The sequence below is a fragment of the Synchiropus splendidus genome, chromosome 10 (genome assembly GCF_027744825.2).
Source record: "Synchiropus splendidus isolate RoL2022-P1 chromosome 10, RoL_Sspl_1.0, whole genome shotgun sequence".
NCBI classification, from domain to species: Eukaryota; Metazoa; Chordata; class Actinopteri; order Syngnathiformes; family Callionymidae; genus Synchiropus; species Synchiropus splendidus.
Window position 1 is genome coordinate 13,921,143 of NC_071343.1, and position 12,478 is coordinate 13,933,620.

Sequence of the window (12,478 nt, forward strand, 5' to 3'; positions counted from 1 at the left end):
CAAACCAGGCAACACGCGGAAACAAAACACCAGGGTTTCAGACAGAGTAATCACAGTAAGCTAGCTAGCACACAGAAAGCAAAAACGAACGAGGAGAGCCAATTTACCACAGGAACAAGAGGAGACGATCTGGCACACGTTGCTGGCGTCCAGGTGTTCTTATACTCAGGTGATCAGGGCCTGATTGGGTCCAGGCGTGTGCTACAGGAACAGGAAGAACGGAGGGAGAAAGCAAAACAGGACTCATCCCTGACTCCATCTTTAGAACGATTTTTTTTCCTCTTAGAAGCACAAACGTCCACCAAATCAGTATGTTCAGTTTTCATATCATTGACGTTTATTAACTCAATTTTCTTTAAGATATATTTTTTATATTAATGTTGAATTTAATTTTAATCCAAATATCGGAGTGTTGTGTAAATCTCCATCAGGCCACATCAAATGTCTCACCGGGCAGATTTGGGCCCCCAAGCCTCGCAATTGTCCGGGCTCATCTATGAACCAACCACTTGGTAAAATGGCGCGGAAGCACGTCACGTGTCCGGGTTTTCCGTTATTGTACTTGGTACGTTGGTTTGACAGTTTCATGAATTGAAAATATCCGTCAAAATGTTGAATGGGCGTCACAGAAAAGAGAAAAAAAGCAAGACTCAACCCGACTGTCTCGTGAGACCCGAGGCCACCGAGCGTGGACGAGCCCCTGGAGTCTGCTGCTGCCCGCGCGCGCAGATGTCCGTCATTTCCCTGTGAATGTAACTGATCGGTGAGTCACAGCCGCTATTTTTAGATCGATTCCTTCTCGGTTTCTCTTTCGCATGCAGATACCTGTGCGACCTGAATGTCCTGTTTGGAACACGTGAATTGAGAGCAAACACTGAGTTGATAAAGTGTGATCGAATGCAAAGTCATGCAGCTGAAGGCTGCAGGAGGCTGGTGTCGGCTCCTGCACAACTGGGACGGAGCTCCTTCCCCGCCTCGATCCCAGTGTGATCCTCTGCTTCTCACAGCCAGTCGGCTCAAGATGAAGTGATCGGAGGTGGACTGGAACGCGGACGGGGGACGGAGACCTCATCTGATCATGGTCAGTCGCTCACTTGATCTGGGAAGAGCAGAACTTTCCGGCTGCTTGCTCTTTACTTTGAAACTTCTGTCGCCAGGGCTTCATGAAGATACTGCTGGGATTGTTGGGAGCGATCCTAGTCATCACTTTAATAACTGTCACCGCAGTTTACATCAGTAAGTCAAAGGGTTCTCTCCCTCACACGCACTCTGAACCAACCTCACTCAGCTATGGAGGTGAATATGTTTGACTCTTCAAGCCGGGAACCGAGTTGTTATTTCGAAGTTTTGAAGTGAAGTTTGGAAACTCTGGAGCGTCAAACATGCTTTTCTTTTCCCAGTGTAGGGCGCCTCCCCGTGGCGTAAAGGGAACATTTGAAACTTGAACAACAAGAATTATCATAAGAAAATGAAGAAGAAAAAAATAGATAACAGTTTTTCAGAGATGGAGAGTCAGCAGATTAGTGAGAAATAAAAATATGAAGGCACAATGTTTGGAGGAGTTTTGTCCTGTTTCTGGAGGGACTTGTGCAGTAGAATACGTTTTACTTCACCAATGTGGAGGGATCAGGGTGAGCGATGGAGGGAGACAGTTGATGGAGGTGGACGTAAACAGACTTCATGATGTTTAGATTTCAAGGGAACAGATGGAGAGCACCAGTGAGTAGGAGGTCAGCTGTGTTGCTCTTGACTTTGAGGCATTTGTGAGAGACAGGTTGTGAGATCTTGTATACAGGTGAGCTGAGACGAGAAGAAGAGCTGGGTGTCTTCTGCAGAAGAAAGAGAGATCTTTCTGAAAATGGAGGGGGAGGAAACAAATGGGGGAGGGACCTCAGGACCGAGCTCTGCAGCCCACCGCTCTGATGATATAAAAATCGTCTGATTATTATATGAATCATCCTAATGTTTATTAGTATGTTACCATAGTGGTGTGCCACAGAGCTCTGTCCTGGGGCCCCTCCTTTTCTCTTTCTCAGCAGTTATTATTATCACGTTATTACAATGGTCCTATTGTAATTGCGGTATTAAAATGAATTAAAGTGAAGACAGAAATGTACCTGCACAATTATTAATAAACAGAAATAAAAATAGATATAATGACAAAAAGAATCAGAACTAAAACAACAGTTTAGTAACAACGATGAGCCGGTTGTTAATAACGATTCATACACATGCCAGACTGTACTGTAGCTGTATTGCTGCAGTGATTTACTCAGTAAAATTATTATAAATAAATAAGAACAAACAAACACAAGCAAACACAAAACCTAATGCAACTCCTGAAAAAGATGAAGATTCCAGTGGTGTTGTTTCAGAGTCTGACGTGACGAAGCGGCCGTACACGCTGGACGACTATTTCAACGACACCATTCGCTGGAAATCCTACAACCTGTACTGGATCTCAGGTAGATCTGTGTCACGCCAGTGAGGCCTCAAGATGCTGACAGTCTCCTCTGTCGTCTCTCCCGCATGCAGATAAGGAATACTTGCACAAAGCCAAAGACGGAAACATCTTCCTTCACGATGTGGAAACCAACCAAGAGTCCGTCTACCTGAGCAACTCGTCCTTTGTAATGCTTCACGTCTGTTGCCGTGGTAACATTTTGAAATGAGGGTCCCTCTGACTGATGGTTTGAGCGGACATTTATTTTTAAAAATGAAATAAAATAAATTACATGTTTAACAGCCACTAGATGATCACAGAAATACAGTTTACAAGTTCTTTTTTCACGATTACTAATATGCAATTTCTTCTACAACAGCAATGTTCATATTTCATTTATTACATAAGTTATCATTATTATTGTTATTATTATTAATAATACTTTTATATGATTGAAATTGTAACAAGGTAAACAAAGGTGTGAAGAGTGCAAATGTTACTATCCAGAAAAACAAAATATATTTATGAATAAAAATTGCTCAATTTAGGAGAAATGTAAATAATTATTTGTGCATGAAAAACATTTAGAAAAAAAAGTACTAATTGAAATGCAGACACAAAAAGAGGAAAAAGTGCTAAGATTAAGAAATGTGCCCAATTTCAGAAACATTCCATGAGAATATCAGATTCTCTTCTCAAATAAAAGCATTTCATCAAATGAATGTGGAAGTTGCAGGCCACGCAGAGACCAATAGTTTAAGCTAAACATGATACGTGACCTAAATTGGGGACAGGGAGCAGAATGTTGGATGAGGGAGAAAAAGAAATGGCGGTTGCTAACACTAGCGCTAATGGTTGCGGTATAAACAGGTTACGAATGTCCATCACTGATCATCACTGAGGATGAAACACAGCATGGGACCTTTGTTACGAAGTGTTACTGCGTTCAAGTTACATAATGCATTCACCAATATGATGACACTGCTGGACCGTTGCAGGCCAAGGTGGATGCCACGGATTACTGGCTGTCAGGCGACCACAGCTACGTTGCGTTTGAGAGCAACTTCACAAAGGTGAGTCCTTCACCTCTGCTCTCCTGTGTTTAAACCCAAGTGATTGTTTTGGTCTTGTGATGCAACAGAAGTGGAGACATTCCTTCACGGCGTCGTACTCCATCTTCCACCGAGAGAGCGAGTGAGTGGAGCCCAACGCTGACGCTGTCTTACGTGTCTCTGTGCCCTAAATTCTGCCTCTGGTCTGGCAGAACATTTCTCACTCAGGATCTTCCCTCTGAGGTGCAGTACTTCTTCTGGGCGCCCACTGGGAACAAATATGTGAGTTCTTACTCCCCCCTGGCAAATATTGTGGTGCTTCAGCATCACTGGGTTTCAGGTATGCTGACCTGTTTGATGTGGAAGCAGGGCTCTCGCTGTTTCCCCCAAAATAACAGAACCAAACGCTGCATTGGAGTGCAATTGTGTTTTTAGTGTACGTTTTGGTGAGTTTTGGTGAGCTGGTGTGTGCAGAAGTGTGTGTTCTATGGGACAATTGTGATGACTTAACCTCGATGTGTTTTTCAGCTTTGCTCTGTGGTGTTCTGTGCTTTGGAGTCAGTTAAAGTTGTAGCTTTTGGGTGTGTGTGTGTGTGTGTAGAATGGGCGACCTATACACATTAATAAAGTAATTACTTGCTTATGTACTGTTAATAATCAGTATTTATTGTGTAGTTTAAAGTGTTTTTTTTGCTGACTGTTCCACAGTAAAATATAGTCAGGTGTAGCAGGACACTAGTCGGTTGTTTATTGAGGCTTACATGCTGGTGTGTGTGTGTGTGTGTGTGTGTGTGTGTGTGTGCGTGACTGCCTACGTGGACATGTTTTGCCATACTGAGTACCAAATCTTGACCAGCCACCTTCTTGTTAGGACATTTGGGTTAATGTTTAAATATAGTTTAATGTAATTGGGCGCATGTTTGGTTGAGGTAAGCCATTTGTTTTTAATGCTTAAGTTACGTCAATGAGCGGTCCTCACAGAAATAGCGAAACAAATGTGTTGGTACCTCACAATGTCCCCACAAGGACAAGTGTGTGTATGTGTACCAGGTTTAGCTATACTTGTGCGGATCAAGTCCTTGAAACACACTTACATTTTGCGTCGTGGGGACCATTTTTCTGGTCCACACAAGGTTAACTGAATTTCAGGATGAAGATGTCAAAATACCTGGGTCATTGTGGCTGGGTGTCAGTTTGGTTCAGAGTCCTGGTTAAGGTGAGCCATGTGTTTAAGATGGTTAGGTTTAGGGAGAGAGGCTGGGGAAAGGGTTAGGAGAGACCTCCAAAATCCCACCGTAAGAAGGATATAAATACGAACTAGTGTGTAGGAATGAATGAGAGTAAAATGCGTGTGTCTTGTAAACTTGTCGTCGAGACTTCTTTGACCACCCAGTCCAAAACACTGTTGAGACAAGAGAGTTTCAAAACCAATACATTTCAAAAGCGAGACAGAGGCCACCAAAAAACAAATAGCCTTTTGGTGTGTCTGTTCAGCAGCAGTGTATGTAGTGTATGTAGTTTGTATCTGTTTAGGAATGCTATGTGTGTTTATTGTGTGTCTTGGCCTCTGAGAAGCCTCGAGTCCGACATCTCACCAACCGAACCCGCTGGTGTCTTCCAGGCTTACGTCTCAGATTACAACGTCTTTTATAAATCTGACGTCAACGCCAAAGCAGTGCAGCTGACACACAATGGGAAGAAGAACGAGATCCTCAATGGGATCCCAGACTGGGTTTACGAGGGTGAGTTCTGACACTGAAGCTGTCTCTCGGTTGAGGGTGACTCCGTGTCTGTTCCAGAGGAGGTGTTTGCCTCCAACGGGGCTCTGTGGTGGTCTACCACCGGCCTGTTTCTGGCCTACGCCGAGTTCAACGACACCGAGGTCGGAAAAGTGGAGTTTTCTTGGTTTGGAGCGGCCCAATACCCCGAAATAGTTTCTCTTCCATTCCCAAAGGTGTCGTTTGATTTCTTTATTTCCCTTTTTTTCTGCATTATTTAAGAACAACTATGTGGATCAGAAGCCCTGTAGTTGAATCCCTCTTCCTTCAGCAATGTTCCGTGTTTCCAGGCCGGATCGAGCCTCACCAAGGTCAAGCTGTATGTGGTGGACACCACGGATCCGTCTCGTCGGGCTCAAGTGTCTCCACCTGCTGCCGTGGCTTCAGAGTCTGCTCCTCTTCTTACTTTGATAAATGTTCTCAGTTCTGATGGTGGTGATGGTGACCCCTTTGTTTGGCCCCTCGCTCAGCGATCACCTCCTGTGCTCGGTGACCTGGGCGACCGACCAGCGGTTGGCGGTGCAGTGGCTCACCAGGAAACAGGACTACGTGGTGGTGCAGATCTACGACTACGATGGAGGCCGCTGGAGAGAGAGTCAGGTGCTTCTGTCGGCACTCGAGACACATGTACAGCGATGCGTCCAGTGATTATCGTTTTTCGTCTGTGTAGAAATATGAACAGAAAAGCACCACGGGCTGGGTCGGATACGTAAGTCTGTTCTGTGGGTCGTCGGTTTTAAAAGACTGTTTCTAAACTGTTGTGCTTTCTGCTCAGTACGTGCCTCTGCCCATCTTCTTTGCTGAGGATAAACTCAGTTTCTACAAGGTGATGAGCGACACAAGCGGCTACAAGCACATCCATTACTTCAAAGATGTGAGTGTCTTTTATTTAATTTTCTTGAACCACAGTTCTGTGTTTGTTGTTTTGTGCTGAGTCATGTTTTGTCTCCAAGGGCAAAGTGACCCCCATGACCTCAGGGAAGTGGGAAGTGATTTACATTTCCAAGTGTACCAAAGAGGCTATGTGAGTTGTGACGTGGAGTTTTCATTTCACTCTCACCTCCAAATTGTCTTTACAATTTTGATGTTTACCATGCTGCTGGGGCTTCCTGGTCAGTTTGGTATTGTTGGACACAATGTTTGGTTTGGTGGCGTCACAATTTATTTTTAAGCGTCAGTAGGTGGCGCTCTTACTTTAAAAATGAAGTGAGTCAGTACAGAGTAGAATAGAGAATAGATAAACCAATCCCATACACACAATGTTTTCATATTTTGCAGCGACATCTCATTGACATATAACCCTTTCCCCAGCCACCTTCTGTCATGGCTGTCTGTGGAATCAGATCCAGGTGCAGTGTGAATGCTGGCTGTCAGAAGACTCGGAGAATGACATTAAATTCAAGATTTTTGACAAACGCAAACACATTCGGAAATTAATTCACGAGGCCCAATAAATAGAAAGACTAATAATAATCGGGGAACAGAAACGGAGCGAGAAGAATGAAAGTAAGGAGGCGGCTGAAGCGGAAATCGAGTGCACACACAATTTAGAAAGATTCATTCATTCAGGATGGCAAAACAAGAGAATGGAGTCAAGGGAGAGTTTACCATAGGAACGCAAAGTAACCATCTGGCGACACAAACTGGCACACAGGTGTGATTAGCAAATGAATGTCAGCCGTGTCGCTCAGAAAGCTGGGGAAAAACAAGGAAATGCAAAACACAGAACACAGCCGGAAACTACCCAAATTAAAGCACCAAATAAAACAGACATGACACCTTCCCAAAACCTAACCATCCAAAACAAATGGCTAACCTTAACCAGGACTCTGAAGCAATATTACATCATAGTTTTATTACACAGTTATTTTTAAGTTTTAATTGAGGCTTGTACTTGTGGGAACCATCAAAAAGTCCACATAAATGCATGTCCCTACAAGTATAGCTATTAAAGGTCCATTACCATAACCCTTTCCCCAGCCTCTCCCCGTGAGCCAGCCAAAATATCCGCACAAAGCAAAACGTTCTCATAAGATCAGCGTCTTGTCAGAGATTAGTCCACACAAGAATATTAATACTTGTCCACACACACACCCACACACACACTTTCAGTATACTTAAATAATACATACTTATTATATCATACTGAAACTGTACTTACATACAAACTTCAACTCAATTAAAACATAAATGCCCTAAAAGCATGTTAAATACATGTCCATTATTATTGTTTCAGTTTACAGGTTTTTGAGAGCTTATCACAGAGGGTTGTGTGTCCATTCAAGTTCAAATGTGGTGCATTTTTAATTAAATGTAAGTTTATTTAAAACTACTATAGGGAGAGTTTGTATTTTTCAAGCATGTTTTACCTGAACATTTTTAAGATTGTGTATTTAAGTTCAATATTTACCAGAGATTGAATGTGTTGCAGATATTATGTGAGCAATGAATACAAAGGAACACCAGTGAAGAGCAACATGTACAAGTAAGGGCATTGTTTCTCTCCGTAGTTCTGATGTCATTGGCCATAATGGAGGCGTAAGAATGCTCTGTTACTTCTTGTTGTCAGGCTGATGCTTGGAAGCAGCGCGTCCACACCTCGCTGCCTCACCTGTGACTTTTCAGAGGACAGATGTCAGTACAACTCAGCTTACTTCAGCCTTCACGCCTCCTACTACCGACTGGACTGTTACGGTCAGTTGCTCTGGAGAAGCCTGTCCTGCGCATCTGTGAGCAATAATCCAACCAGCGCCGCTTCTTGTTCTATTTTTACTGAAACCAGGACCCGGACTGCCCCTCTACACGCTCATGGACAACCGAGGCGCAGGTGCAAGTACGTCAACTCGACTGTTTTAACACTGCTTCTGTCACCGATGCACCTCTGCTGCGACACATGTGACTCGAGGTTGTTCCGTTTTGATAAGACGTATCTCATTGGAACATCGATGTTAGTGTTAGTGAATGCTGTGCAGGTGTTTATAGACACCGCTGTTTTGTAGAAAATTAAAGCACAGAATAATAAATAATAAAAAAGCCAATACATTCCTCCAAAGTTTACAGGATGACAGGTGACAGTTGAAGCAATGTATTTTGGATCAATAGTTCCTCCTGTGGTTTAAATGATAGATCATGTGTAGGATGAATCTGAGCCACTACAAACTAGTAAAAATTAAAATGATCCGATGAAATGAGTCACATTTCATTGCCCACTTCCTCTCTGTTGCTGGGTCCAATGAGCAGCTGTGTCATCCATATCATCGGACTAATACTCCTCAACCACTTTGGGCAAATCTGGAATGCATGTAATGACTCAGCATTTCACGGAGGGGGATCTTGTGAAAGCGAGGACCACATCCAGACAGTTTTATGAGTCTATTGTACGTCATTTCATGACGTCAAAATCATGTGTCCTTGTAGCTGAAGCCCCATGATGCACTGCAACAGGAGAGTTTTGAAGCATTGAATTTCTCATTAAACTGGACCAAACTCTGACATGACATGGAAGTTAACTTTCTGACTTTCTGTTTGTCAAGACACTTAAGATATTATTATATATATTATATTTGATTTTTGAATCACTACAAATCAACTGAATGGTATCAAAATGACTTCACTGCAAACCTCCAAACATACAAGTGAAGAATGCACTTGATCAGGGTTGCCATCTTGAATTATTTGATACCACTGGGCTTCAGTCTTCAGAAAGGTTAAGGGTCATGGCTCATCTAGCTCATGAAAGCCGGTGTAATCCTGGCAAAGGTGGATGTCCATCTGGATGTGGCCCCAAGAAAGCCAGGCTTCAGGGGAAACCTAAAATTGGTGGCACTAAAAAAAAAGCTGCCTCAGGGTCACAGCCAGGCGCAGCATTACTTTATAAGTGGCCCAGAGCTGTAAATGTCTGGTGTCAGCAAAGAGTTATGACTTCCTGTCTGCGACTTGAACACGCAACCCTGTTCACAAGTTTGACACTTGACCTGGTCTTCAGGTGTCAAATGTTTCCTTGGTTTTGCTGTTGTCTTGAGTGCAACCCTTTCTCCAGAGCTGGCTGTCCTTGAAGACAACAAGGAGATGGAGAACATCCTTTCTGAATTCCAAATGCCGACCATGAAGTATGGCACGTTGAAGGTCGCAGGCTTTGGTGAGACTCAGCTTGCGCCACATGTGTAGAGCGATGTTCTTCAAGATTTGTGTTCTGCATGTAGATCTTTGGTACCAGATGATGTTGCCACCCAATTTCAAGAAATCCAAGAAGTACCCACTTCTGATTGATGTGTAGGTTCAGACTCAAGTTCTCTCAGCGTTGATGCCGGTGTCATTCACATGAGGTGACTGTCTTATTCAGCTACGGCGGCCCCGGCAGTCGGATGGTGAACTATCGCTTCAAGCTCAACTGGGGGACCTACCTGTCCAGCTCACATGGGATCATCATCGCGAGCTTCGACGGGCGAGGCAGTGCTTACCAAGGCGACCAAATCATGCATTCCATCTATCATCGGCTGGGGACGTTTGAGGTGGAGGATCAGCTCGCAGCAGTGAGGTAGTGACCGAGTCACTCGGGTGGGAGCAGAACCGTTGATGCTTCTTGGTTCCCTTGTTGTAGGAAGTTTATTGACATGGGCTTCATAGACAAGGACAGAATCGCTATGTGGGGCTGGGTGAGTGATGCTGGCTGTTGCCGTTGTTGTACCATCGGCTAAAGTCTCTGTCGTCCGCAGTCTTATGGCGGATACGTCACTTCAATGGCTCTGGGGGCTGGAAGTGGACTCTTGAAGTGCGGGATAGCTGTCGCACCGGTGGCCAAGTGGGAATATTATGGTAGGTGTGAACCAAAAAAGTTGAGTTCAGAACATGCCGCGTGGAAGCAGTGCTGGAAGAAGCATGAGGGTAGGACAGTGCGGCATGAAGCCACCCTGGCATTAGGGGTGGCATCAACCTCAGGAGGGTGGGGATTTGTGGAGAATTCTTGTTCACAATGTGTTCCTTGCTGAAGCGTAACTTGTCTTTGCCTGACAATAGTGGAGAGGCAGTGAATGTTGGGATGAGCAAGTGGCATAGCGCCTTAGAAAAACGTCTGTCCAACACCAGTATGAAGTGGATCCTCTTGTAAAGTATTGGACTTACAGATGCAGCATGGAAATGGTGAGGGAAGGAAGGAAAGAGTGGTCTTTTGTAGCACAACAGCAATTGTCTTTTTTTGCCGTTTGTGGCAGCTGAAGGCACCTAGGAGCAGCGGCAGGTGGCGGGGTATTGGGTGACATCAGGATATTGCAACATAAAGAATATTCAAATGGTATCTTTCTTTATCACACCTTAGATGTAGTGATGTCAGAGACTCATATAGAGGGTGTGATCTGTTCCATAAGCAGGTTAGCAGTGTAGCATCTATACAGTTGCTTGTCACCGTCATGTATGGTCTTCATCGTCCATCATTACGTTCACCTGTCTGTTGTTCTGCAGATGCAGTTTACACTGAACGCTACATGGGAAAGCCTACTGAGAACTCTGACGCCTACACCGTGAGCATTTTGGTTTCAAATGATACTGGAATAATAATCTGCACTAGCAAAATGATAAACATTTCCAATGAATCTCAACAGAATTCAACTGTGACAGCCAGAGCCAAGAACTTTAAGAGCGTGGACTACCTGCTGGTCCACGGCACAGCAGATGGTGAGTCCAGCAAGCCTGTATTTGCCCGTTGTAACAAAACAGGAGGACGTGCCGGTGCCTAAAAGCACAAACAGCATTATGTGCAGTGGAACGTTTTGATCGGCCACATGGTGTGTTTCCTGTAGACAACGTCCATTTCCAGCAGGCAGCGCAGATCTCCAAAGCTCTGGTGGCGGAGCAAGTGGAGTTCGAGGCCATGGTAAATATTGGCTCCGGCCTAATATTGACGCTGATCTACTGAAGCCTCCGATGTTTCTTACTGTGCGTTTAATTCCAGTGGTACACAGACAAGGACCACTCCCTCAGTGGATCGGCCACTCATCACGTGTACACCCTGATGAGCCACTTCCTGCAGAGATGCCTCCTCCATCCCCAACAGATGTGAAGACCAACATCAGCAGCACACTTTTTGTTTTTTTATATACAATCATTTTTGTGAGTTCTTTTTATATTTTTGTGCCGTTCAAACCCCTGTCTGAGTTTACAGTAACACGAGTGCTGCAACAATGAAGGTCATCAAGGTGAAGTCATGAATGCATCATGTTTGTGAGGCGCACAAGCTGCTTATTCCCCGGTTAGTGATGTTAGCACCTAACCCTTATTCACCAATGACCCCAGTCCAGTCCCCTCGGGTTGTTGGGGGGCAGACACCTAGGACAGGGAACAAATAAACAGCAAACAAGATCAAAGTAGATCTCTATTTTTGCAGCTTGAGAGGAAACCAGAGTGCACACAGGGATCATAAACTGAATTCAAGCAGGTAACAAAGACTCACCAATGTTGTTTGTGTGTCAATGATCAGATTTTTGTCAGTGTTTGAAGAATGAAGAAGCTCTGATTTACGTGACTCCTTCTCTAGGAGCTGCCCCCGCAGAGTAGTTACGTCAGCAGTCTGTAGTTTTAGTGTGAGTTATAGCCTTAATGATGAAGTTGTTAATAACCTCACACCTCCTTCACAGCCTCTGCTTATTGCTGTTGTTTACGCGTCTTGTAGAACAACAGTGTGGGCAGACCTGTTGTACATGATCGTAAACCCTGTGAATGACTTGTGTTATCAGGGTGGTTATTAACTGTCCATGTTTTAGTTCTTATTTTCACCACAAAGCAACGCGAACAAGAAAAGTGAGCTTTCATATGTGTTTACATATCAGGGAGAAATCATTGCGATGGTAACTTTCATATTTTCGTCTCCTTGGATTTTGCTATTCCAAAGGTATTTTGACTTGACAAATAAATATTTACATTCTGTATGACTGATGTCCTTGTTTGATGTCGGAAATAGTTAAAACACCATTAGATCCGAGTTTGCGATTTGGAACCTTCAACGACCCCTGCTGGCCGAACATGTGTAATCGCTGTTTTTCTTTTTTTCAACACATTGATCTGGATGTTGGTTTTATCAATGGCAGGTATAAAAAGTGAAATACATTTAAAGAAAAGCAGACAAAAACGTTTAAAAAGACATTTTTTAATTCTATAATTGAAGCCATTTTGCTAAAATGTAAATGTAAATAGATCTTAATTTTTATTATTTT

The 12,478-nt window shown here is 43.8% G+C and overlaps 1 protein-coding gene across 1 annotated transcript; it reads left to right on the plus strand.

Annotated features, from left to right (window-relative positions):
* Positions 1–986: 986 nt before the first annotated feature.
* fap (fibroblast activation protein, alpha) lies at positions 987–12,092 on the plus strand. The gene is made up of 26 exons (XM_053876196.1): positions 987–1,081; positions 1,158–1,236; positions 2,376–2,465; positions 2,536–2,630; positions 3,442–3,516; positions 3,585–3,637; positions 3,708–3,777; positions 5,117–5,237; positions 5,295–5,449; positions 5,564–5,661; positions 5,744–5,873; positions 5,944–5,982; positions 6,049–6,147; positions 6,227–6,297; positions 7,705–7,758; positions 7,843–7,967; positions 8,056–8,106; positions 9,313–9,411; positions 9,476–9,545; positions 9,616–9,810; positions 9,874–9,928; positions 9,989–10,088; positions 10,731–10,789; positions 10,871–10,943; positions 11,069–11,142; positions 11,221–12,092. The coding sequence occupies exons 1-26, from the start codon at positions 1,079–1,081 to the stop codon at positions 11,326–11,328; spliced, it is 2,241 nt and encodes a 746-aa protein (XP_053732171.1). The 5' UTR covers positions 987–1,078; the 3' UTR covers positions 11,329–12,092.
* Positions 12,093–12,478: the final 386 nt, after the last annotated feature.